The 27,832-nt window shown below is 35.1% G+C and overlaps 2 protein-coding genes across 21 annotated transcripts; both read right to left on the bottom strand.

The window, feature by feature from the left end:
- Positions 1-117: 117 nt before the first annotated feature.
- On the bottom strand, positions 118-10,172 carry LOC103484935 (GPI ethanolamine phosphate transferase 2). Of its 20 annotated transcripts, none has more exons than XM_051088834.1 (18): positions 9,862-10,167; positions 9,454-9,547; positions 8,943-8,987; positions 8,662-8,829; positions 8,487-8,571; positions 8,244-8,350; positions 6,275-6,355; positions 5,403-5,455; positions 5,219-5,315; positions 4,416-4,559; positions 3,907-4,003; positions 3,327-3,540; positions 3,155-3,248; positions 1,985-2,989; positions 1,680-1,730; positions 1,058-1,150; positions 677-960; positions 118-430 (listed from the first exon to the last, which is right to left on the bottom strand). In XM_051088834.1, exons 1-18 carry the CDS (start codon positions 9,987-9,989, stop codon positions 322-324), a joined length of 2,949 nt encoding a protein of 982 aa, XP_050944791.1. In that variant the 5' UTR covers positions 9,990-10,167; the 3' UTR covers positions 118-321. The 20 variants fall into 20 exon arrangements, 18 of the variants coding, with proteins under 18 accessions (XP_050944791.1, XP_050944793.1, XP_050944792.1 ...); XR_007823135.1 differs by lacking the exon at positions 118-430 and having other exon boundaries at positions 904-960; positions 1,985-2,044; positions 2,133-2,989; positions 9,862-10,172; XM_051088836.1 differs by lacking the exon at positions 9,454-9,547 and having other exon boundaries at positions 8,662-8,859.
- Positions 10,173-11,167: 995 nt separating this feature from the next.
- LOC103484934 (kinesin-like protein KIN-14A) lies at positions 11,168-26,402 on the bottom strand. The gene is made up of 23 exons (XM_008442322.3): positions 25,983-26,402; positions 25,079-25,202; positions 24,723-24,809; positions 24,181-24,351; positions 23,941-24,047; positions 22,554-22,685; positions 22,275-22,450; positions 21,585-21,746; positions 21,053-21,144; positions 19,957-20,108; positions 19,231-19,404; positions 18,570-18,716; positions 18,327-18,476; positions 17,322-17,393; positions 16,573-16,628; positions 16,249-16,474; positions 15,437-15,628; positions 15,147-15,338; positions 14,430-14,780; positions 13,525-13,623; positions 13,028-13,168; positions 12,783-12,941; positions 11,168-11,864 (listed from the first exon to the last, which is right to left on the bottom strand). The coding sequence occupies exons 1-23, from the start codon at positions 26,193-26,195 to the stop codon at positions 11,409-11,411; spliced, it is 3,831 nt and encodes a 1,276-aa protein (XP_008440544.2). The 5' UTR covers positions 26,196-26,402; the 3' UTR covers positions 11,168-11,408.
- Positions 26,403-27,832: the final 1,430 nt, after the last annotated feature.

Below are 27,832 nucleotides of genomic sequence, written 5' to 3'. Positions count from 1 at the left end.
GTTTTAAATAATTAATCCTTATAATATATAGATCTAAATTCTAATGAAACCAAATCAACATAGTAGATGGACGGCAAAAGGATTTTTTACATCACTAATCAAGACTCGGACGAACTCTAGGTTTAAACTTGATGCAATAGTTCTAAAAAATTGATAGACAATCATGTAACAGGGTTGCTAGATGTGTAATCAGTAACCAACAACAATCTCAAAATTGATTTTGAAAATTTAAAAATGTGTAGTGCGGTGAAAACCTTCTATAGAGGTCCAATGAATCTGAAAGAATACTCGGACTCTTATCACGTGTCACCAATGGAGCCTCTAATACTTTTTGCGCAGCGCCAACACCATATATGCATAGGTTACTGTCGTTGCCACGACAAAGACTCCGATCAAGACACACACAGTCGTGGCACATGCGTATAAATACCTGTGAGAAATGATGTAAATCATAAGCTTAAGCATACAAGATTCGGTTGGAATTTTACCGTTTATAGAGTACAATCCTGAGAACTTTACAAGCTAGGTGGTGAATTGTTGAAGCTTTTTAACCTTTCAAAAGATATAGCAATATGTAGCTTAAGACATGATTTAATCGGAATGGAATATCCCAATGTTTTCTTAGCTATAAGATGAGAAGGGCTGAAAATCAAATAGAAAATTCATGCGAACTTACTTTGGAGAGAAAACACTCCAAACAAAGAGATGGTTCCTCATTAAGATCAGAACTATTGTGTATGCGATCAACAAGATCGAATTGATAGTCAGTGGAACCAGACAAGGAAGGCCAAGAATCCTCTTTAGAACATGTTCAGAATCTACATTTTGAGGAGAGGCAGCAGTTTCTAGATTTTTAATTGAGATATACATCACCATACTTAGCAGCAGCAGTGTCGGTGATGCATAGGTGATGATGAACATCAATATGCCAGAAAGTAACGCTGAGTAGTTTGAAATGCCCTGACGAGGATAAAATCGTGTAATTAAGGTAAGCTTGCTATTGTGAAGTTCAAGAGTGGATGATAAGTAATTTGTGGTGCAGGGGAGAAGAAATTACAATGAAAGCTCCAGCAACGTCGACTGTAGCTAGAGAATTACTATTCCCCAGCGCAAAATGGCCAGCCATTCCTATATAGTACAACACAGCAACCTTTAAAGCAAGAAATAACCGTCCAGGATTAGCATGCATTTAAATAACCAAAGCTGCAGAAAATCTTTCAAACTATACAAGTCCTGCAAATAAAAGTAACTTTTAAAGATACAACTTCATAAGATCAGATATAAATACTTCAAAAGTCGGGGAAAAAGACGTCTATTAATATTTACATGGCAAACACTTCTTTTTATACGCAGATAATCTCTGCATGAGGCAAATATACACAGAAATCTAGGCAACCAATTGGACGAAGCATATATTCAACAATTTTATCTCCCAGCAATCTTCTCTTCAACTGCCTGAACCAAACAAGATATACCAACCTTCGTAAAGTAATCAAGAAAAGCGAGGTTCCTAAACCTGCTGGCTGGGAAGAAGTTAACACTGGTGATAGGATTTAGAAAAACCACTCTAGTGACAACTTTCTCCTAGCTAGTATAATGTCTGAAGAAAAGACGGTGAAGCAGCAGAAAGTATTTTCTTAATTTGTGGTTATGCATGTAAATGGTGACGCCTTACGCACATGATCAAAAACATGGTGCTTCCCCAAACAACCGACGAGGCTGCCTGCGCACTGAAATTGAAGAACGTACAACGTCTTTTTACATAATGAAAACATTTGGAAGAGGGTGACTCTTTCAATGTCTAAAAGAGGTTTTATTAGTTAAAATTTTTGTAATCATCCTGCACTCATTATTTGCTCTAATCCGAATGTATTTTCTTTTCACTTTTCAGCACATAGGCTTGTACCAAGGACCCCCTTCGCATATATTAGAGACAGCAAACCAACAATCAATAATAAATAATAATAATACTATTTAAACTCACCTCAACCCATTGCTTCTGCTGCAGCATCCCTTGAGAAAAAAACAGAAAGCTGGCAAAAATCTGCATCAGAATGAGTAACGTAACTACTGAGTTAACTGGTTGTTGAAGCAGCAACTGCAGAAGACACCAAGACCCTATGTACACCCACCCGATAATATGTAAAGAATATATCAGTTCTGGATATTGAGATTGACTCCCAATTTTTAAAGGATAAGAGACTGCAGAGTTGTCATTGCGATCTCTACAACATGCCTTTGAAATTTGAATAGGCATAATCCATGGTACAGCCAGAACAGTCCCGACAGTAGAAACACCAAGAGTTGCATAAATTATTTGTGCTAATGAGGTAGCAGCATTGCTGGATGGTAGTGATGCATTGTGTTGATATCTCAAGATATGATAAAACACTAGCAATCCCGACATCAAAAAGTTAAATCCAACAACTAGAACAATTTTCATTCCCCTTCCTAATAAAGATAGAGAAAATAAGATTAGTATGGTTGTAAGGATGACAGCAATCAATTGAATCAGCTGAAGATCAGTCCCCGACTGTTCAAGCCATTTGGATATGTCTGGGAGATGAGTCCAATTCACACCTCCTTGATGCCAACCCCTTAAAATCCTTCCAGTGATAAGGAGGGTAAAGATGGAAGATATCCTTATACAAACTTTTCCATGTCCATTGAACAAATTGAAAAAACGACATGTGCTTTCTTTTTTAAAGAACTGCATTGTTTTACGAAGGAAAAGCAAATTCAATGTAGAGATCAAGTAATGCCAAATATATTGCTCTTCCTCAACCATGGAACTGGATCCCATACTGATCACCAGGATGAATATTACGGATAGAGAAAAACCCTCATCGAGATGCTGGGTAAAGATACCATTGGACAGTTGCTTTTCTCCAGAATAACTTTCTTGGATAATAGAGTAAATGGAAATAGAAAATATCAGAAATGATAGAAACATTGACATCACTCCAAAAACAATAACTGTAGAAGGTTTCTGCAAAAGAACAAATATGACCATTCACAATCAGCCACAAATAATATTCTTAAATAATCAAATATCCATGAAGAAATATTCAGAGTTTGTTCCAAGATTATGATAAAAATTTAAAAACTGATGCAGCCTAAAGAGAGAAGAAAAACTAGCAAACAAACTTCTTACATCAGTAGCTTTATGTGATAACCATTGGTTTGCATTTATCAGAAACTCATAGTATGCTGCAATAATTTCACTTTTTTCTTCTCTGTTATCAGACCTGCTCAAATTAATGTAAAAAGTTAACTTTTCTTGCTCCATGACACAAATTCTCCAAAATAAATCATCGTATGCCCACCTGGAGAGTTCCGTTGATATCCAGGAATCATGAAGAAATGCAGAACGCAAATAAAGCCGGCAGAACTTCTCCATAATATCATTACTATTATATCCTTGATCGCCTGAAAAGCCATCACATGGGAAACTTCCACATGGAAAACCAGGTACCTGCTTTTGTAACAATCTAAGCAATTGCCAAGAATTTAATTGGAGTGCCCTCAGTTGGTGCGTATCTGTTACCATCCAGAAAGAGGTGTCACATTAAGATCACACAAGTTGGCCTGCGGTGCAAACTCTGGAAGGTACTACAAGCATGATGCATTCTAGTATTATGTAGCATTTGATAATAGAACCGCGGTGAGAAAAGGACAAAGCAGATTGAATTACTACAGGGGCAGCAGGGTTTGTTCACGAATCACGTATATTCAAGGCTTCGAATGGAAAATGAATGTTGCAATAAGATCCTTAACAGATGAGATTATCACTCTACTTTGATATTTGAGTCTTCCACTATCTTTCTATATCCATTCTACATTTTCGAAACTTCATTTTGATTCCAAAATCATTTAAGGCCTCGTGCACAGGAGGGGAGGACTTACCCTTCAAAAAGTCGATCACTCCTGGAATCATGACACCAATGTTGTTTTTGGGAATTGGCACACCAAATAAAAGAGCTAGTGTTGGTGCAATGTCAACCTGAACCACGTCATCAGTAAGTCAGAAAATAAAAAATCTTCAGGGTAAAAAAAGCATAATCGACAACTGATATAGGTTCCAGAAATCGGGCAAGTACTTCTTTGTGCTGTTAATTAAGAAGAAATAGACAGCATGATCTTCCTTATCAATACTGCGTTAAAGTAATACAAGTTTCTGTTACGTATAAAGTAATACAAGTTCCTTATCAGTAAAACAAAACAAGGGCTTCAGAAGTTCAAAGAAAAGATCAAGTTATCAGTCTGAAGAAAGAAACAATAACTTTGTCTAACCTACAGGATTGAGTGTTGTGCTATGAACAATAACGTTCAGAAAACTAATGATTTAGTAATTAAATTTTTTTATGCACAGTCTAAACCAAGTTGAAGGCATTGCTAAGTGTAGGAGCTGATACCTGGTTGACATCATTGCTGATAATTGATGAGAAGTGGGTGGCATGACTTTTTGATCCAATAAAAAGAAGAAGAGAATCAGTCTCTTCATACGATGACCCACCATGATTGCCATTTTCAGTCATCCCATGGTCACTCGCTACAACCTACTTTGAATTTCAAAAATCAACGGTTATAAATTAATCATTGGCATGATTTAGGTTTATAATCTATAACGGCAAACAAGCATAGGAATCTATATCCCGTCCCCATTTCCATGAATACATGAGAATTTAATCAGGATAATATTGATAGGGAAATGAACTTCCAAGAAAGATTATAACCGGTAATAAAGGAAACACAAAGGCCAAAAAATTTCAATTGCTGATTTAGATTTGGACCCCCTTTCCATTCACACCCATCCACTTCTTATCTTTGGAGCAAACTTAAGTAGCTCTGATCTTTGAAGCACTCCTTCAAAAGTTCTGCAAATCTCTTCTCAATATTCAATTTGGACCAAGTACACAAGACAGGTAAAAATACTTCGAAGGTTTTGCTTCAATAGCTTTGTTTAGGGAGATTGGTTGGAAAAAATATTAAGACTTCCATAAGTATTCAATGACATAAAGATGATTCATTATTTGTTTTACCTTTCTATTGGTTAGAGGAGTTTCCTTCTTAAGCCCGACTCAGGAATTCTTATTAACCAACTAGTTTATCAATTTCTTTATATGAGATTTCAGAATAGGATCACCAGAACAGTAAAAGCATTGACTAAAGCTCAGTTATTGCGACAAGTAAAAGGGAATGAGGGGGTGATACAAACCAAAAGCGTCCTTTTATCATCTGGGTTCATGATGGCACTGGCATGAATCATCTTCACCACTTCATCCATTTCCATAAGTTTTGGAGCCATTAAGGGACTGAAAAGATCAAACATCCAAATGAAACTTATCAAATAAATTAACAGATGTGTCAGAGGTTAAACAATTAGAAACTGAAAAATTCACCTGTTTCGACCACCAGTATGCCCAACATGGTCCAAGCCTAAATAATGAAGAATCTGAAATGTAGCTTAACTGTTATTTTATCATGTCGCAGACAGATAATATAACAGAGGTCTTGATAAAGATGAAACAGGGTACACAAGTACTTCTCAAAGTTAACATAATTTATGCAGTAACATATAGAGCTCAAAAACAAGCTAAAGTTGCATTTGATTTAAAATTTTACAGTGAAGGCAATCAAATTTACAGAATAAAGATGAAAAGCACAGGAGAAAGCATAATAATAACAATTATATAGAAAAATAAAAAGAAAATAAAGACGAAGAAGAAGAAAGGAATATGATTTCTCCACAGACAGAACAATCGAGTAACTAAGTTGGAGAAACACAAATGAAAGAGGTTCAAAGAAAAAACATACAATCCTCTCAAAGAAACTACAAATAAATAAAATACTCACACGAAAGTGAGGTACAGATAGAAATAAACTGGTGAGTTCATAAATATACATACGTTAACAATAACGAAATATTAAACAAAGCCTTTGTGTAAAACCATATTACAAACTAAATTTAAATTTTTATGTAACAAAAAAATTGAATATTTCATAGTAGAAAAATGCAATAGGCATACCATTTAAGCGCCCAAAATATGCTGACAATAAATATAGAAATGGAAGACACCCTAACTGATAAAAACTATGGTTAATGGTAATACAAGCATGAAACAAGCAATTTAATAAGCAAGCAGAGAGAGAGTATAATTCAACTTCAAGTTATTGCACAACATGAAGAAAATGCCAAATGAAAATAGATGATACTGCCAGTGGTTGTATGTGGAAAAGAAATGTGTAAGAGCGCACAAAAATAGTGACTTACTAGAAGATTCCAGTCATTCTTGCTAAGCTCATAGCTTAAATGTCGAGAAACGTTTTTGTCCACTTCTACAGTATCTTTAACCTGCAGAAATAAGAAACATGAACATGTATATGATATTGTTAAGTCAACAAGATATAGATGCATCACATCCCAAAAACTAACAGAGGAGATTCTCATTAAGTTTGATGAAATATAAGTAACAATGAGGTATGTAAAGTGATGTTTTAAAGTATTCTTAACGTAGAAGCTTAAGCTATTTCAATAGAGTTAAATTAATCACGTATTGTCCTCCCTTACACAAATCAGTTTGTACTTGACTTGAGTCCAAACGGGCCTCATGTAGGACTGTATTCTTTTCTTTCTTTTCTTTTATTTTTTCTCTTTCAATGCTCCAGAGGAATGTTAAGAGAGAAGAGGGTGATAAAGCATCAACCTTGAAAGGCAAAGGAGATATATAAAAAGTCCAGTTGACTTGAGGCAAAAAGAAAGTTCAATAATTACAAAATAATTTGAAGAGTGAACACAAAAAGAATAAATAGAGTAGTCCCGAAATCTCTGAGCATTGTTTCTTCTATCTGCAGAATAATCTTGTCATTTTCCTTCCGTTTTTTTTGAAACGGGGACAAACTTTTTCATTAATATAAAACTCAAAGTACAAGAAATTTATACGATGAGAATAATAGAGAAACCTAAAAATAGAGGATCAAGAGGCGCACCCGGACATCTCAATTGAGCTGACATTCCCTTAGCGCCATGATCATATCCCATAGAAAGAAGAAGAGAACATATTGGTACCAAATAAACCAGAAGACAAACATCCACAGGAAAACAAAGAACAAAACAAAGAGTAAAGAAAGAACCCAGGGGAAATAACACAGTAACAAAAAAGGGCCCCAACTACCAAAAGAACATTTCCCCTCCTTTCAATTTGCCCACAGATTTTATTTTACTTCATTGAACCAAATCGCTTTGGTTTTTGTGATAGATTTATTTTTTAAATTGACAAAATTAAACTTGTACTCATAAATTTTACTGTTTTCACAAACACGTAGAATTCATTGCAAGACATGTTTAAGTTTTAGGATTCAATTTGATGGAAATCAAAACAACTTCACAAGCTTAGGGATAAAATTTGAAATCTCCCCCTAAAAATTATGGGACTACAGGGCTTGATTACACATAAATTAAGCAACAATTGAGGATAGTGTGTGCCATGACACAAGCTCTAAGAAACATCCAGTGGCAGTTTTCTTCTTTGCTGTTATTTAGGGGTTGAGGCCGGAGAAAGACAGAAGAGCTTTTGCGGTATTTGAGAGTGATAGTGGAAGGAGGTGTGATCCCTTGTTAGCTTAAATGCCTCCTTTGGGTGTTAGTGAGTAAGGCTTTTCTAAACAACAATTGTGGGAATGGAGGATTGAGCCTCTCACCTTTAGGATGAATGGTTATGTTAATTACTGTGGAGCTAAACTCACTTTGACTAGTGACCAAGGCTTTTTGTAACTATTCTCTTGGTTTGCTCATTTTAGATTGGGCCCCTTTTCTGAGAAGCTTTTGCGATGGGGGGCATTTCAGTTGCATTTTTGTCCTCTTGTTTTCTTTCATTTGTTCTCAATCAAAGCATGTTTTCTCATTTAAAAAAAATAAGGCAGACAGCAGTAAATTGGTAAAGAAGATGTAAATTGAGTACTAAGCTACAGAACAAAATTGGTCACTTTAGCTTGAAACGTTGCCATTGGTGACATTTAGCTTAGCTAGCTACTGAATCCCAAATAAACAGAAAGCCAGATAGATAAACCAGAAATTTCCATATCCCAGGGAGAAAAATCTAAGTGAGCAAGGAATGAAGAAATTGCAGCGGCTAAGAGCCTAAGACCAGAATACTGAAATTCAAGAAAGGTATGAAGTCCATGCACTGCACCAAACATCTTCCTTTGCATGTGATATCAAAAGATTCAGGTACCATACTTACAAAAAAACTGCTAACTCCATCATGCCTCATAAAGTGCCCCGGAAACAGTTTAAGCCATGTTTCGTCTCCACACATCACCATTTTCCAACCAACTTTAGAAAACTGACCTATGATATGTAAATGTGATCTCACTTTCAGATTCGTAATGTGGTTTTTTTTTTTTTGGAACAAGAAGCAACTTTCATTATAGAAGAGAAATAGATGTCCAAGGGATACAAACTCCTAAACGGCATCCTCACCTACCAAGAAGATTGTCATCAAGTAGAGCTTGAGTATTGAAATTGAAAGCCACGTCAAGGAATCCTCCGATAGCTCCGGATACAATAGCCTGCAATAATGTGAAAAGAACAAGGTTTTGGTTTGTAGACTGGTAGCATACCATGTCTGCCATAATAATCAAGAATGAAGAAATACTCACCTTCAGACGGGGCATCGTAACAGTTGGAGGTGCAGCCTTTGCGTGGTAACCTTTTGCAATTCCATTTGCCAACAATGACTGAGTGTATGGCATAGCTTCCATCAAAGCCTTGTTCGGAGGCCGATCATCTTTTCCAAGCACAAATTCTGCTGGAAGACCATCAATAACCTATATTGACATGTTCGTTATAGAAAGAAACTGTATTCAAGCATCAAACAACATCATCAACAATAATAATGGTGAAAAAAAAAACCCAGAATTGCTGGGTATAATTCACATACCATTAAAATAAGTCGGTCAAACAAAGGAGGAAGCCCAGATAATTCCTACACGAAAGAATTTTTCAAGTTAGATTACACTCTCATAAATCTTGTTTGCATTTCAAAACAAGATCAATATGGAAGGGAAAAGGAAACAGAGTGAAGAGACAGAAGCTATCATCATCCCCTGATGCATTCCGAGCCACAGAATAGGAATAACTAGAGCTTCCTCTTGCATGTATTTTTCACATTTGATAACTCATTAATCAATTGTAATAAATTTAGGCACGTTTAAAGATTATAATGAGTCCTATATTACAGAGAGAGGATATCATTTTCCAACAATTTCATACTAAACTTGTCTTTCCGTTTGTAATCCTACTTCTTCCCATGGAAGCCTAACTTTAACTTTATAAAGCTTAGTGGTGAACAAATTAACATCACCCTAAAGCCGTTGTTGTCTATATTGTAGCACTATTGGAACATAAAGCGCATGACTGTCTCAAATTAAGTGATATCTTGAGCAAAGGACCTGATATAGAGATTGGAGGTCATAAGGAGGCAGATCTCTCACACTCTCGTTTCCCATTGAATAGCAGGTGGGCGCATGAAAACTTTCCGAACCACTAAAAAAGCAAGTAGCAGATGAAGAAAAATCACATTTGCAACGTGCAAATCTCAATAAGAAAGGAAAATCCAGTCAGAAAAATCATTACACTCTCCTTTGCTTCATAAACATACGAAGCCAGCTCAGAGTACCATACCATACCAGCTGGTCTCGTTGCTCAATTGCACTAAATCATTATAATTTCGAAAGTAAATTGACGCACAACTGCTTTCAGAAACTCTATCATTTGATGATGCCATCTTATTGTGCTCAAGAATGAGAGAGAGAGAGAGAGAGAGAGAGAGAGAGAGAGAGAGAGAAGCTGAAGAGAACCTGTCACCGGAGAGTGCAGGTTTGACGGGGAAGAAGCCGAAGACGAAAAACGAGAGTCCAATGATCTGAAAAGCAACAGCTGCCACGGTGAATAGCGTTAGCCTAATACAGGTTAGAGAAGAAGACATTTCGGGGTTGAAGAAGATGAAGTTTCTCTTTCTATGTGTTCTTTGAAGTCTGCAAAGCTCGAGCTGAAGAGACTACATTTACCGACGGGAAGATCGACAGAAATTATAAAAGCCGTCCGAAATTGTTAGGAAAGACGCCTTTTTTTTTTTAGAACGAGTTTAATTTGTTTCTTGTCGACGAAAATATTTTACATTTACGAAGGAAAAAAAATACATTTTTAAAGTTTTCTTTTTGTTTCTAGATGAACATTTTTATAGTTGTTCTGTTTTTTTATAACCACGACAGTACGAGGGAGTTTACCCAACAACTTAAACTTGTCAACAAAATTTTATTATAAAAAATTTTGTAGAAACTTAAAGTGTCCGAGGATTGAATCCATGACTATTTTTTTCTTTTACCATTAAACCAGTCGATGATGATCGTAATAATCAATTTTGTTATTGCACCAAAAACTCCACTTCGTATCAAATAGAATTACAAATTAAGTTTTTGAATTAAGAAATTTAGTGTCTGAATTTATAAAATTCAACTTTTAGAAAAATTGCAAATTCAAATCGACCCCATAATTTAAAATTTATAACTAATAAATCAATTATTAATTAAAAGTTAGAATATATCAAATGTTGTATGAGTTATTTTTAAATATAGCAAAATAAACTAACTATTTACAAAATACCACCAAATATTATAACTTATTTTATGATAAATCATATAATATCATTTGCATACGATAGTCTATGATTATAAATATTTTCAAAAATTTTGTAATTTAAAATAATCTTCTATTTTATCTGACTCGGTAATAATCAAATTTTTAAGAAAGTAATAAATTCAAAATTCACATGCTTTCCCTTATTTTATATACAGAAAAATACATGTTTTTTATAGTAATTTGAAAGAAATAAATCTGTCAAGTGAAAAAAAATTAATTGGATGCGGTAGGTATTGCACCTAAGTTTTTCTTTAAAAATTCAAACACTTCTTAAACTACAAAATTGAAATGTAACCTCGACCATATTGGTTGTGTAAATGCCCCACAGTGGATCCTTTCTTGGGTTGAATTGTAGCAATGATCCTAATAACAATGGCCGTAAATGATGCAGAAGAAAAACTCATGAGAATTAAAATTGTTGATTTAAAAGATCTAAAAAGACATTCAAAATTTTCTCTATCGACATTTTGATAATATTTCTGGGGGAGTGACATTAATTTTAACAAGAATTACAATCAATTCGACGTGAGGAAGTGTGGGGGTAGATGTCTACAAATACAGATTTCGGTAAGAGCAACAAAGACCACATAAATTACAATACAACAATGCTAAATATCGTGGACAACCTCAAGAGTTTTCTCAAAAATTATGTTAACACACAAGCCAGGCAGGCTACCAAAAGAATGGGCATCCACAAACTTCGTGTTCATGATCTTACATCTTTCAATACTCCCCCCTTTTCAAGCTCCCCAACAAGATCCCTTAGCGATGGGACTTTCATGGCTAAAGTTCGGTATAGTCGAGAATACCGTGCTCGGGTTCCATCTGCAGTTCTTGCCAATGCAAGCAAGCTGAGAGCCTCTGGAAGCTGGGAAAATGCTTGTTTGATATCCTCCAAGCTCATGTTTTCTAAAACAGATGGTCTAGGAACAACTCTCACAATTTCACCACCTTTTGGTTCCTGCACGCGGGCATCGGCCTTGATGACCAATTCTGAATTTGAGTTTGCACCACACTTAATGATAAAAGGAGTTGTTGAGCCTGTATTGAACTGCAGGACGTTCCACTGAGCTACATCAGTTTCTGCACCAGAACTCGAGTCCACGGACAGTCTGCGGTTATGTGATGTTGCTTGATAGATGTCATCTTCTTCTGGAGTAAACTGCAGTAAATAAGATTAGAAAAGATATTAGTTGAATGTACGATGAGGCCCTAGCTAATGTACTAGATCCAATCCAAGATAAGGAGCTACACCTTCAAAGGCGTCAAAAGACTTCTTATTTTACATCTGAAGTTCATTGCATAAATGATATTTTAGAAGAAAAGGAAAAGTCGGTTAAATCTTGTTAAAATTCAATATCCAATATGGTACGCGTCCAGAGATATTGAACAAGTACTATTATTTTTAGGGCTATTTTTAAATATAGAAAAATGAACTAAAATATTTACAAAATATAACAAAAAATCAATCTATCTACGATAGATCAAGATAGACCATACTTGTGTCTATCATAAAATGGTCTAAAGTTGTGATCAAAAGAAAGGGAATCGATAATATTTTACCAATGTTTAAAATAAAATCAAACTTAAACTCATAAGAAATCCACAAAAAAAAAATTTGAAAAATCAACCACCATTACAGAAAAATGGGAGTGACCAAATCCATTCAACAAGAAGCAATTAATGACAATAATTCTTAATTTTAAAATGTAACGAAAAACCAAGTCCTTCATAACCAACGTCTAGTGTTGAAAGAATTCAACCCCCAAGCTAGTACTTGATTGAATTCATTTTTTTAAATAAATATATCATAATGATGAGAGAGTTACCAACAAATGTTTTCCCCTTCCCGCCCCAATTCTTACAACAAATGGAGATTTTCCCACCCTAACTCGTTGTCGACATTAATAGTTCCACATCAACACCAACAGACAATTATTTTACCCAATCTCCAAATGAGAAGAGTCAAATTGAATTCAAATGTAGACAAAATAAATAAATAAATAAAAAGCCGTCAAATTAATTCATACAACAAGAAAACATGCTGTACAAACATACAAAATTTGAAAGATTCACATACCTCAACTATCTGACGAGCTTCTGTAATTTGCCTCCTGGCACACGGATGATCAATCTCAAGAAGAGAAGGCATTTGTTCTGTAAACTCATCAAGTGATGCAAGTAGTGCTTTTTTCTTACTTCTACTCAATGCATTTACAGAGGCTTGTCTTATAATATCCTGTTCGAATCAACATCTTCGTAAATGCTTGTTAACTGAAACAGAAGCAAAAAAAGAGAACGAAAGAGATTTATGCAGAAGATTACCTTTACTTGCTTCAAAATGCCATCAAGGGAAATGAGAGAGGCAAGTCTTGCATCTTCAACAGCAGTAGAGGGATTTTGAATGGGTGAACCACCATCTTCCAGCATAAGTAAAGCTATATCATTTTTCATTTGTTGTAAAATCTGACAACATTTGTTTTATACATCAGAATATGTTCAAATATAGGGTAATAGAGAATGAAAAAAGTTATATAGATAAGATAACATTGACAAATTAGCAGTTGCAGAATGAAAGTTAGCGGTGTAATTTAAAGTTGGTAATTTTTTCAAAATAATTCTTTGCACAGAATGACTGAGAGAGTTGATATTTATCGATGATTTCAAGTAGTTACTAATGAGTAGTTACAAAGGAGTTTGTTACAAGTAGTTAGGCAGCTGGATAACTAATCAGTTACAACCGATTAGTTGAGTTTTAACAATCTTTTAGCTAGGCTTATTAACAAGCTTATTAGTAGCTATTTCAATCAAGTATGAAGTACCTTTCTTCTCTTATGATCGACTGACTCAAGAGCTGATCGCAACTTTGTAACTTGAGGTGCATCCTCCGCCTCTTCCATAGCCAAGGTGCCAGCAATGTCCTGATAAGATAGAAAAATGTACATAAATGTCCAAAATATCATGGTCTGTTTACCACTTCCCTGTCGAGATTGCAAAACTTAGCGGGGAAGTTACATAGGAATATAAGATATATCTAGGTTCTGAACCAGTTGACACCAAAACTTTTCATCAATCTTCGACCATCTCAAGAACAACGTTAAAGAAGATACAGTGTGTACAAAAAATAGAAATCCTGTTTGATGTTCTTAGGTGAAAGGAAGAGAATGTGATGGAATTTTCTGGTTCCCATGCAGTAATCATGAAAGAGCAGCTTTATTTTTCTGAACAAGACAGCAACTAATATCGGCCAGGATTCTTCCTTTTTCCTTTGTGCACGTTCTTTAGAAAATATGAAATAAGAATATTGGTGATTTTAAACTCATGAAATATTTAAGACCGTAGGCAAGTGGTCAGATGACATTTGGCCCAAATCTGATTTATTGACGTGAATTTGGTGACGGGGAAATTGAGATTTATAGCTTAAAAGATGAGTCTTGTTGACTCTAAGAAAATGAAGGGGATTTACCATCCTCAAATAACTGAGATGATTAAAATGGATTCATAAATTCACACTGTTCATGATTTGTCATGAAAAGAGTCGGAGTGGAGAAAAAAACACAACTTTTTATTTTCACAAGCAATAACACGATGAAGAAATCATTCTAAGCATTTACTCTGAGCAATTGACGTATCAAATCAATAGTAAATTTAATAAATTTTCAGAGACAGACAAGACCAAGCAACTTTGATTTTTCAAGAAAAGATTCAAAATAAGATCATAATGCACCTTCAAGTGCTGCAATTGGGAAGAATAGACCCGTTTTGTATACTCAGAGAGAAGCTGGCCAAGAGCATCCGTAGAAGGAGGTATTGCAGCACCAAGTCCACCCATCCAACCATCCATGATTGCTGTTGACAGAAGTTCCAGCTGACCAGTTGCTCCCCCTGCTGCATCAACTTCGGTAACAGATAAATATTCAAAGTTCTCTACAAGCCATGACCTAATCTGACGTTGCAGCTCGCCAGCTGGAGTATGTACAAATAAAGCAGCCAAAGCCTTATTTCCAACCGCAAAGCTTTTTGCATCCTCGTTAATTTCTCTCAGCTTACCAGCAGTCACTTGCAGCCTCGAAGAATCCTGTTCGATACAGTTTGAAGTCATAAGCACAACTGGATGGTAATAACATACTATGGAAATCCTGAAAATGTTGAAAACTATTATTTCCTTAGATGAGTGTGAATCAGAATATAGAAAGTTTGGACCAGATTATATGGCGGGGGCGGGTGGAACACGAGTTCAAGATAATATGCATTACAAATTGTCAAATGAAGTATTTCCCAATTCGTCTCCTCCCACTGGCCCAACAGCATGAGTGCAGGAACGATCATAACAGTTTTTCTTTCTTGACATCTCTTTTGGAAAGGGGAATATATTCATACTGATTATCACCACGCATTAGTTCAGATAGGTGGGAAAATATCAAAATGATAACAAAAGCACTACCTGATCAAGACCCCGAATTTTGGATACAACTGATGAAAATCTGGACTTCTTTTCTGGCCGAAGAATTACTTTAAAGCCTTGGATTTGCTCCTCCATATAGCGGACAGGAGATCTACCTGGACTGTTACCCCTGCTGGAGCTTCTACTGCGTCCAGTGCTTGCCTTTTCAAGAAAACACTCAACAGGAGAGACCTGCAATTGAAAAGATACAAGGACCGAACATGATGCGAAGTTAAAGAAAATGTAATTCAGAGAAGAGAAAGATGGAAACACGTTAAAGATTTAAAAACCTTGATGGATTGCAGCTCCGGTGACCTGGCAAGCAAAGATCTTATGTACAATATTCTAACTCGTGAAACAAGCATCGTGTCCATCACCCTTCTTGGTTCCATCTTACGGATAAAAGAGAAAACAGCATCTCTTATTTCAGCCAGTATCTCATGCTCCCTAGAAGCACCAGCTTTAATAACAGCGGCTAGCACCTGCAGGATTTACGCCCAATAAATTGACTAAAACGTTCCTGTCATTATACCCAGTGATCATGATCAACCCCACAGTTTCTACTCCTCATACTAAAGTTTCTAGTCCTCATACTAAAGTTTGTAGTATACTGTGCCTATGTTTCCACACAGTTCCCACCAGAGAAACATACCCCACGACAAAACTGATTTTAGCACTACTGCTAACTAATGGAACTTTCTAGTCTTCAAACAAAAGGTTCTCAAACTTTTAATTAGAACCAGCTTTAACTAACAAGAGTGATGTAGGGTTAATTTGGGAATTTAGAGTGGCTGTATTTTATTTGTTTGTTTTAATCATTTTCCAATTTAATATTTTAATTTAGGTGTGACAAAACCCTTTCCCTTTGGGTCCATTTAAAGGGATCTTTGTTAGCATTTCTTTCATTATCCAATATCAATAAAATTCCTTCTCCAAGATTGCTCCATGAAACTCTTAATTCTCTTGCAACAATTGCATTAAAGAGTTTATGAATAATTGGTTTTGATAAAAATAAATAAATAAAGATATTATTAAAAATATGTAAGCAATAAGACTAGAATTCAATAGTTAGTGTCCCCTCTAAAACTAAACGTATATATACCAGCATTAAAAGCTTGTTTGCACCATCTGAAATAGCAGCAGGGCTGTCATACTGTTCCGGGTCGAAATCATTCAAAGCAGATGTAAGATACTCTCCTGCTGGGGTAGTTTTAACCTTGTCAGAACCAGCTTTAACTAAGGCAAGATTCCCCTCAGCTTTATCTACAGCTGATGGAGAAGGAACAATGGCCATTGAGCTCCCTTTACTCTTGTCATTGGTGTCATTTCTGTTTTAGCAACCAGGGAGTTCACAGCATTTATGAAATAGCAAGTAAATGAAAAATAAAACTGAAACCATTTACAAAATTCAGAGTTTACTAAATACCTGCCAGGATCCTGAGGTTGAACGTTCCCAGAACCTTGAGGTAATATACTTGGCAACTGGAAATTAAATAAATAAAACCGTCAATAAAAGTAGTACCGTACTACAGTCTACTTTACAGAATTCCAACAACAATTGAAATAGCACATAAAATACCACATACTAAATAAGCATGGTAACAGTACTAGACTAGCTAAAGGAACATAACTAGTTAAATTTCTATTTTCTCTTAAGCCATATGATTTGTGGAAATACCATTGAATATCTGGATATAGATAAAACCTAACAGATGATGATGATAGCCATAACTCTCTAGATAAAATTACACATCAAATGTCTATCGCATTGTAGTCAATTTGTTGTATTAATAGGACTCGACGACACAGCTGTAGAACCTCTAGAACAGATGCTGTTGAAGTAAGGACTTAAGTTTATGCAGCTTTGTTGTATTCCTTGTAGGAAACCAGCACATGGCCTTGATCATATCCACCAGAGATTCAATTTTTCTCAATAGAAGTTAGATTATTCATTACAATAAAAATATAAAATAAAATGTCAAGCACATTGCATGCTTCATCCAAAAATCATCAGTGAAAGCTGCTAGCCAGACTTTTAGACAATAAACCACATGCGAATGGAAGCTCCAAGAGAACAACAAACAACTAATTATTTAACTGAGCAGAAAATTCAAGAATCGCAAGTAGTTTAAACTTGTATCCAGTGAATTCAGATCTCCAAGAGAATATGTTTACCTGGGGAGGTCCAACCAAAGATGCTTTCTCTGTCAACCGATCAAACAATTTTTCATTTTCTTCGTGTAATCTCTGCAGAAACAGCACAAATTCAGACTTGTGTACAAAATGACCTAACTGGAGCGTGCGAGTGTCAACTAGCCAAGGAATTGGAAATTGAATTCAAACTAGCTAGATATACACCAAAACATGAAAAATAAGCTGAAAGCCCAAAACAATATGGAAGTACAGAACTCTAGGAATTTAGCAAGAAAAACTAAAACTCCACGGGTAAACATTCCATAATGGAACATGCAGTTAATCTATAGCATGTTTACTCTTATCCTTGACATATTAAGAAATAATAGTCTTATCCAAGAAGTTCAAATTTTATGGATTGGTGTCACTAAAGACAATAGCTTAGGGACTGTGAACAGAGAGGAATCTACTCTTTTCTAAAGAAACGGAAACAATACTTTTCATTGATATAATGAAAAGAGGCTAATGCTCGAAATACAAAGAGACATAAGCAATGGAGAATCTATAATTTATTTGAAGAAATACAAGCTCTTTATGGAGAAAGATTAGATCTCTCATTAACCTTGAGGTTCTCTTTCCACAGATTTCAGAAATTGTTTCAGTTATTCATTTAATTCTTGTTGGGACCAATTTTTTTTTACTTTTCGATCTTTTGTTTGGGAGGCTGTTTGGTAATTTAAAGTGTTTATTCTTGTTAGGGAGATCTTTTTAAAAATCACAAGTCAATCCACTGACCCTACAATATTTGTAGTATGTTCAGCTGTAGGTAGATGGTCGTCATAGATTGAACCTATTCCCTCTAACTTCTTTAGCAAATTCACGACCTTTATTGACCACTGCACTAAGCCAACTTATGATGGCTCTTGCTAGAGTGATCTAAATACAGCTTTTTTTTTCTTTTGATCTACAAAAGACTTCTTCTTGTTCAATAGAAAAACAATATTTTTATTCAACCCATCCACCAATAGGGAATCTAAGAGAACAGACCTCTATAAGAGCATCACGTTTTTTGAGCTCCTCTTCAAGCTTCTTGCTTACTGCAGAAGAATCCATGCTATCTCCAGTGGCCTTGGATGGTTCTGTGCTCAATGACGATCTAACTTCATTCACTTGTGACTCTATGCTTTTAATCTTCGACTACATGAAAGAGTTATACCATTTCCATCAATTCAAAACTAACAGTCTTCCAAATTATTCTGGTCAGGAGTTCTGATATAATGAAGAACCAACCTGCAAAGTCTGAATGGTTGAATCTCTCTGTTGTATCTGCAGTTTCTGCTCTTGCTCCAAATGCAAGAGTTGAGCAACTTGATTTTTAAGCTGAGCATTTTGTTCTTTTTCTGTCTTGAGTTTTTCTGCAAGTGAAATGTTCTCCATCTGCATCATATAGAACACAACTCAGTGATATTACTGCTTGAAGAAGTAACGTGAGAAAAACTAACATCAACGTGTGAACAAAAAATGACTGAAATATTTTGAAACTAAAGCAATACTGCTGCCTGAAAGAAAGCTTAACAGAAAAATATCAAAATAGTCATTTGTAAAAGAACAGGATATACTTGGTATCATAAAATGTCGATCAATTGATATAAATGAATTAAAATAATAATCCAATTTTCTTTTACTTCCGATGGGATCTATAACATAATTGTGGAAATGTTGATTTGTGCTTCTTCATAAAGACATTTTTAATGAGACGACCAGACTGAAAATGGAGAAGTGTGTTTATAGATCCCAAAACCCAGATTAACTTCAACCATCCTAAACCATACATTTTATAGTTTACATGTAAAAAATAGAAATAGGGGTGGGGGTGGGGTGGGGGATGTGTAACCAAAAATTAGATTACGATGATTGATATAACTGTGTAACAAAAACACAAGTTGAGAACCTTTAAATCTGATTGCAGAGTAGAAGAAACTTTCCACGCCTTCTGAACTTCATTGAAGAGTAAAACACACTGGTCATTAGCATCTTTCAGTGCATTCTTCAATTCCAAAACCTCTCGTTTCAAATCCAGAATTTCTTTTTCCTTATCGTATAATTCCTTACGTGCATCATTTGCCTATAAGAAATTGGTAGGACATGAAAATGTGAATAAGACATATATTCTTAGAATACTTCCATTTAAATCCCACAGTTGCCCCACCAATTACGCACATTGCATAATGTAATTTATTGTATTATTGACTAATTGATATGTATGAACATATATATATAATATTAAGAAACAAATTTCACTGATTTATTGTACTATTGATCTAAGTATATTTTTCTTTTTCTTCTTTTAACAGAAACTAAGCTTCCGTTAGAATAAATGAAAGAATACAGAAGGGATTTACAACAACACTGCCCAACGAAAAGAAGCAATTAGTCCTAATACTCCATGTTGAAGTTATAACTTTCTCTTTGATTAGAAATTCTCTCTCACAGAAAACTCTAAGGTTACAATTACTACTGAGTCCAGGTCAAGCCCATTCCACAAAACTTGGCACCTCATATTAAGAAGCACACCTCTAAGTTCAAAGATATCTCATTCAACAACATACTAGGTGATGATGGTAATGAAAACCATCTAGACATTTGACCACATTCAATAAAATATATTCATACTTACAATATCTCTCCATTTTTTAATTGTATCTCGATTTCCAAGACTTAATACAGCATTCCGTGCTCTTGCGGAGAAGTTTAATGATGATAGCGTCTCTGACAGATTTGAAGCATTTGGGCAGAGGTGGACAATCATCAAAGTTTTCGAATTCTCACCTGCATTAATTGAACCAATTAAGCAAAACGCACCAGGCCTAACTCATTCCAGCGGCCTTCGGATGATGATATAAACCACCAATTGAAAGCAAATGAAATTGCTTGAGGTGAGAACAGGCAATAAGCCTGAAAAGAAAACTTTTCATTTAGTAATATGAGTACCACGTAGCATAATCACATTTTTTTTAGTATGCTTAGGCTCAACACTGCTGGAGGTTATTATTTTATATTTTTAATATCAGCTGGATTTTCTCAAACTCATTGAAAAGGAATGTTAAACAGCTATTATACAGTTGAGGTGGAATTCACAAGTTGATTTGTTTTGGGTGGACACAGTAAATGTCATTCTTTCAAATCTTTGGAATCTTGGTTGGAAAGAAACCAGCGTATTTTTTATGATTCATTTCAAGTTCTCTTTGATGCGACTCTTTAAAGGCTTATCTCGCTGTTTTCTCTCCAAATCTTTGGAGGGGATCTCAATTCAAGACATCAATCACAACTGGGATGCTTTTATAGTTTCTTCCTAATTATGCTGTTTTTCTATTTATGTTTTTTTGATATGTTCGAGTTTACGTTGGGATCTTATGATCTATGTTCGAGTTTACGTTGGGATCTTATGATCTATGTTCGAGTTTACGTTGGGATCTTATGTTTTGGGTGGACATAGTAAATGTCATTCTTTTCTTTTCTATGTACTCATTCTGGAAATTTTGGAAATTTTTTCTTTTGGTTTCCTTGTACTTTGAGCATTCGTCTCTTTTCATTTTATCAATGAAAAGTTTCTTCCTTCTCAAATAATAATAATAATAATAATAAATTGTTTGGAGAAAAGTTAATGATTTGTAGCATAATCTAGTCCAAACTTTATTAAACCCTGCAACCCTTATGACATAATTGATGATTCCAGCCTAAAACAACTTCATATACCAAAAGGAATACTTTACCTATGGAGTCTGCTAGTAATTTTGTGAGCACTGAATTTTCATATGGAACAACTTCCTTCTTAGAAGTCAAAGATGACAAAACATCTCCCAACCTACAAAAGTATATCATAATATCTGTAGTGAGGTTGGCATACGTAAAGATTTCTTCATTGAAAAGAAGTTGAATTCCGTGAATCAACAACCACCATTACATATTTATAGATTTTCATCAAATCACAATGTAATTTGATTTAAATAAATTTTCACCATTAATTACATATGATGAAAATCACAAGAAATAACAAAATTTTGAAAAACCAGTCCCTTGGTTTGATTTTCATTTTATCAATAAAAAAAACAAACAACAAACATCCTCAAAAGTTTTTTTTTTTTTCAAAACCGAAGCAAAAATTCCACCCAATTAATTTTCTTTCTTTTTTTCAAAAAGAAGAAAAGAAACTAAAAACTAAAAACTAAAACTTGAAGAAAAAAAACTAAAAAATTAGTTTAAAAGAAAATACCCCACATTCAGAAAAGATTAAGTTAAACATACGCTGAAAGTGATTTCATGACATGCAGCAAATCTGTGACCCTCTCTCCACTATCATCTTCCGTAATTGAACCCTCGCTCCCAGCTAAGTCTACAAGAGAAAGCTTGCTATACGTATTTTCGCTGGTGATCAGGTTGGTATAGTACACGTGTATTGTGGTAATCCTGTAATAGCCAGTTAAAAGCCTTGTGAGGTGGTGAACATAGCAGTGGAAATACTGAAAATAAACATCCAAAGCAGTTATGCATACAAAGCAAACATGAAAACCAGACTAAGATTAAGATATAATGTTTTTTCTTTCCTTCAGCTGTAGTATAAGAAAAAACTTATGCAAACCCTCCAATCTAGCAGGTTATGAAACTTCGGTAGGTGCATCTTGAATGTTTTTCTATGTAAAGAAAATAGGGATGAAAATCAGAACTTAACACATATCTAGATTGAAGACATGCATAACTCCATTAGGTTATCACTGAGAAAGATTTCTTTGATAAGTACGATAGAGATAGAGTTGGGCTCAACTACCTCAACCCACGACCAAACCTCATGAACCAGGTAACATCAAGTAACCAAAAAACAGTACCATTCAACAGTAGGCAGTTCTTTTTTATTCAGGACCAAAAACTATACCAACGGAAAAATGAAAGAAGCGGAGAAAAGAGAATAAATTCAAAAGAACCAGGTTCAAACCATACAAATGAGAAACATTCAACTTCGATAAATCGTTTCCCCGTGCATTAAATGCTGCTTTCAAAATTCCAGAGAAGTCCAATGGGTTATCTACTTTTTCTTGCACAAGTCCTGCAAACAACTCTGGTGAATCAACGTGGAGATTTGAGGCGATAACTGATTCGGCGAGCAAATCCCTGATCTTCAAGAACATGAAAGGGATTCAATAGATTATTGCATAGAGCTCAAATAGGGAATCTAAAACTAAAAAGCAATTGTGAATGAAATTTACTAAGGAAACGAACCTGTTCATTATAAAGCTCACAGACAGTAACAAAAAATTTAAATCGAGAAGTAGAGGTTGAATCAGAATTGGCTAAATCAAACAGCTCCTCAAAACAGCGGGCATATAAACCACGGTCATGGCTGGATCCTTCCTGGCAAGAAAAATAATAAATTGAAAAAACAAATCAACCAGCACAATATGCTCAGATATTGGTTCATAGTAAGATCAGATCATAAAAAGACATATGTCAAAAACAAACACCGAGACCAAAAACATTTGATAACCAAGCTTGTGTTCTTTCAAGTATTTTAGAAACTGAATCCGAATAGTAAACCTTTTCTTATCCATTGGCTTGACTCTAGATGATCCCTCATTTCCATCCCTTTTTCCTGTATACAATATACTTGGTCCCTTTGTTATCATAGTTCCTGAATTACTGTGAAAAGGAATGTTGGGAGAGTGGACGAATGTTGATCTTGTGAATCAGCAATCATCTGATATCCCATAAGAATCTGATTTTGACAAAATTATTTTATAAATATAATTTTACATATACCTTTCTACATTTCTCACTCCCTTGGCTAAGATCAAGTGTAAGAATATTTTTTTTTTAACAAATAACTTTACATCTAAACTAGACTTGTTTCTCAACATTTCTCTGACCCTAACACCTTTTTCGTTCGTTTAGTGACAAAACGAGTCTCAGCAATACAAATTCTAACAGGAGGCTGCAAAATGAATATTAGTTAGCATTGTATTGAGTTTAGCATCCTGAGATACTGGGAAAAATTGAAATCAAATTCAACTAGTTCATAACAACACAAGTACATTTTACTTGGGTAAATTAAGTTCTTACAAATCCAACATGCAGAGCAGAAAATATGAAATTAGATCGAATTAAATTGATGTTTAAAATGAACTTTTGAGATCCTTTCATAAGAATAGCCTAAAAAAACTTTTGAAATAATTTATATTTAGTTGCTTTATGGACAGAATGCTATATTAATTTATTTAAGTGGATATATTGAAGTAGTAAATAACAAAGGCACGATTTACGTGCTTAAAAATAAACTCTATAATACCAAACACGTATAGCTTTACCACTCAAGCATCCTCAAAAAGACAATCCTTGCCAGATAAACACAATTAATCTTCATTTCTAAGTGCCGAAGTGAGCTTAGTTAATAGTAATTGGCATGGCCTCTTTCCCTAAAAGTCCTAAAGAAAATCTTCATTCCTAAGCATCAAGATACCTGCAGTAATTTGGCATAACAGCCCTAGCTCAAACGAAAAAATCCTGTACTCATTACATATGCATAATGACACAATTAAGAAACATCTACATCTGTTGGCGAGAGTGGAAGGAAGAAAAATATATGTCAAATAGAGGGAGACAGAAAACCAACCATGGTGTGTGTCTTTCCTGAGAATGTTTGTCCATAGGCAAGTATAGAAACATTATGTCCATCCAACGTAGACTGCACATAAGGCTGAACATCCCTGAACAATTCGGCTGCATGTGTAATAACAATCCAAGATATATTAACAACACAACTCACGTATATGTATATCATGATTTAAATAAATAATTATAGGTAAACACAAGTAGAACCAGATGAGGTAGGAAGAACACACATTCCTTTCACCTTGTCCAACATGAGGTCCATAAACCCTGTCAAACTCAAAATCCTTTTTGGGGTTAGCGATGGTATCATCACCAGTGATGATGCGGACTGTGCTCTCATCAGGAAATTCAACAACAGAAGGACCTTCCTCCTCAAATGGTGGTCTAGTTCGGCAAAAAACTTTTATGTTCCCTGAAACTCATAAACCGGTTATCGTAAGAACTAAGGTCCCATTAGGTAACTCTTTTTGTTTTTGTTTTTTAAAATTAAGCCTACTTTCTTTCTATGTCTTACAATGATTTGCATTTTTCTTAAATACAATGGTTGAATTTTTAGTCAAATTCCAAAAACAAAAACTACTTTTCTTAGTTTTCAAATTTTGACTTGGTTTTTTAAAACCATTTCTAGAATGTGGATAACAAAGGAAGAAAATTGGAGATGGAAATAGTGCTTTATAGGCTTAATTTTCAAAAACTAAAACTAAAAACAAAATGATTACCAAACGGAGCTAAATTTTAAAAGTCAAACTCATAAGAAATAAAACTCATGAAAAGCGGGTGTACCTTTGGCTGTCAACAAGTCATTAAACAGCCTTTTTTTCTCATCAAGTAGTGGTCCAATTCTAGCCTGAGTTTCAATGGCCACTCTATCTGATAATCAGAAAGGAGAACACTTTAAAAGCTATCAATAATTGTACTTAAACATGAATTTATACGGACATATAGCATTTGAACAAGAAAAACCAAAATCAAAATCAAACAGATTAGTGTGGTTCTTGTGAATATCATCTCAAATTTGGAAGGCTGCAAACTACAATAATTTTTCAATCTCGTAACATCGAGTTACTTAAGTGATTTAAAATCTACAAACAAGGAACTTAACACAGAAAATATGTAAGCTGCAGGGATCATTATCTTACCTAGCTTACGGGTCTTCTCTGCAAGAACACCGAGATACCGAGTAACTCTATCTAGTTTGGCATTCGAATATTCCTGCAGTTCACTTGCTTCTTGTTTCAACTCCAAGTAATCTTCTTTAGCTAGCTGTTAAACAAACAACAAAGTTCTAAACGAGTAAATGAGATGGGCCAATACAGAGGCCCATATATCACCTGAAATGGCTCCAAATTCCAAAACAATATACGTAAAAAAACCACATGAACGGGAAAGCTAATGTCTAGAGACCCATACAAGGAATCAAGAATAAATTCAAGATCTTGAGAAAACCTTGAATCTGCCACACGCTTATGAAATGGATCCAACGCATAAAAATTCAAGTTGTGTACAGACAACTTGAATACGAAGGAGGAACTCCTCCTGTGCTTTTACATCAAATATTTTGCTTTAACGGATGCCTGAAAATGAATAGGAAATCGTAACCAAGAGCTGCTGAGGATTCCAAATCCTCCACTTGTGACCGCCCATTCATCACACCGCAGTTGGCTGTTGTGATAGCAACGAGCACACACGGCCAAACGATGCATACCTTCACTTACACATAAGGAATTGCATCGGCCCCAGAAGATAATTTTAGTCGATATATGGACTAGGAGCATGCTGCCATGTCCCTCGTAGGAGCAAGTAAATCAAATTCACTAATAGACACTCCATTTCACCAAAATTTTGAGCTTCGCAGTGGCGGCAATATTAACCAATGCCACTTTTCAGACCTCCTAGCTACTTATTTTAAACCCAATGCCACTTTTTAACATCAAATTTAAAACAATTAAGAACAAATACGAGCAGAATACTCAACTCAGGAGCTCGCAACAAGAAAAAGGAAGAAGAAGTTGACGATAACAATTGAGAATTAAACCCGAGTACCTTAACTTTGTCGTTCAATCTTTGAACCTTGGTGACCAGGGAGTGTTTTGAGAGCTCCAAACGTGGAGAAGCTGGAGACGAGGAAATTGAATACCTCCGAATCAAAGGGGCGCCTGACTTGAGCTGATCATCCTGCTCAAAAGACGAAGAAGACGGCTTCCTTGGCTCAAACCCGCTTACCTCCCAGTTCCATCGGTTCCTCTGCTCCCCCATTCTCCTCCGACAACCCTAACGAGCTCAAATTTTCAGAATCCAACGACGGGAACGCCCTCCGCTCCTCCGTCTCCACCCTCCTCCCTCTTCTCTCTTTCTCTCTCTGTGGCTTTGTCTCTTCTTCTCTTGTCTTAGTGATCATTCATTTAATCTTTTGAGCTTTTAACCAGTAATGTTATTTCCCCCCTTGAGAGCGATAAATGGAGGGAGTCGATTTGGTTTTTTTTGCATCTAATTCCATGCGTTGTTACCTCATACGACATCGTTTTCCTACGAATTTTAATTTATATTTTGTAATCTTTTGATTATAGGACACAAACATTACACAACACAACGAAAACTCTCCAACCCAGCCGTTTCATTTTGGCTCACAAAAATATTCTGCGCTCGTTATTACTTCACGTCTCGCTCTCATTTGTGATAAGGCAAAGCACGTGATCGCGCGTGTGGATTGCTTTCTTCGCTTCCCTTGCTGAGCTGGCAACGTGGGTTCGTGCTTGGCGGGCCACCATGGGCCACCTTTGTTTGGGCTTAATTTATTGTCTCAATGGGCGCGAGTGGACAAAAGCAGCCCGATTCAAATCGATCCTCTACTTTCTTTTTCCCTCTTTTGGTCTTTTTGTGTTTTTTTTTTTTTATCGTTTGCTTTTATGATGGTGTTTGTATGATTGTATTATATGGAGAATAAAAAACTACTTTTTCCTGATTGTATTTAGATTCTTAAATTTTCAAATTCAAACAATTTTACCTATGAGGTTAGGTTTTTGCAACATCATTGGTTCGTCTAATTTTCTTCAACTTAGATAATGATCCTGAGTATATGAATAAATAAATTTATTTATTTTTATTGATAGGATACATTTTTTAATGAAATTTAAAGTAGATTTGTTATCTAACAATTGATATCATAGTGTCACCCTAAATTTAATTTAGTAGACCCTCCATTAAAATTTGTATGGACAAGTTAAATATTTTGCTTGATATTTGTCAAACCAATTTAAAAGAAACGCGTAAGTTGATATGTTTGTGAAAAGTCGTGATTAAATTGATACAATCATTGAGTTGGGAGTTAAAAAAAAAAAACTAATAAAGTCCCAAAAGCTATGTTTTAAACTAAAATAATTGGTAGTTTAAAATTAAAATATACGACCTTATAAAAAATTCATAGGTTATGTTTGGGGTGGGGTTTTAGCGGGAAAAGGATTAGGAAATTGGGCCAAACCGTGTTTGGCCCAAAAATTATGATAAAGGGGACTATGGTTATCCTAATCCCTAAATAACCCTATCTTATCCTATTTTTACTTTCTTACAACCCTACATTACCCTACCCAAATAATCCAATCAAAAATTTATTATTGTTTTTTAAATTACTACAATACGCTTCCTCCAAACACACGTTATCATAACACTACTATCATAATTTCTCTCCCAAACACATACTATCATAACACTATCTTTCATTTTTTTTCCAAACACATATTACCATAACACTATCAATAATAATTTTTTTTCCAAACACATATTATCATAACAACGAGATTCTTTTTCCTCCATAACTCTTTCAATTTTCATATTGTCATAAAATAAGTAAGTTTAAAAAATGTCTCCATCTTCACCGGTACAAGCCTAAGACCCAC

Source organism: Cucumis melo, chromosome 8 (genome assembly GCF_025177605.1).
Source record: "Cucumis melo cultivar AY chromosome 8, USDA_Cmelo_AY_1.0, whole genome shotgun sequence".
NCBI lineage: Eukaryota > Viridiplantae > Streptophyta > Magnoliopsida > Cucurbitales > Cucurbitaceae > Cucumis > Cucumis melo.
The sequence above is the reverse complement of the archived record's forward strand: the minus strand, read 5'-3'. Positions and strand labels throughout refer to the sequence as shown.

Coding starts and splice junctions, on each gene's coding strand:
- LOC103484935 (XM_051088834.1), bottom strand. CDS start 9,989: ATGTCTTCTTCTCTAACCTGTATTAGGCTAACGCTATTCACCGTGGCA. Junction 5,456..6,274: donor AGAATGACTGGAATCTTCTA/GTAAGTCACTAT, acceptor GCTACATTTCAG/ATTCTTCATTATTTAGGCTT. Junction 1,151..1,679: donor AGCACCATGTTTTTGATCAT/GTGCGTAAGGCG, acceptor CTTGCTTTAAAG/GTTGCTGTGTTGTACTATAT.
- LOC103484934 (XM_008442322.3), bottom strand. CDS start 26,195: ATGGGGGAGCAGAGGAACCGATGGAACTGGGAGGTAAGCGGGTTTGAG. Junction 25,203..25,982: donor GATTGAACGACAAAGTTAAG/GTACTCGGGTTT, acceptor TTTGTTTAACAG/CTAGCTAAAGAAGATTACTT. Junction 17,394..18,326: donor AACGTGATGCTCTTATAGAG/GTCTGTTCTCTT, acceptor CTGTTTCTGCAG/AGATTACACGAAGAAAATGA.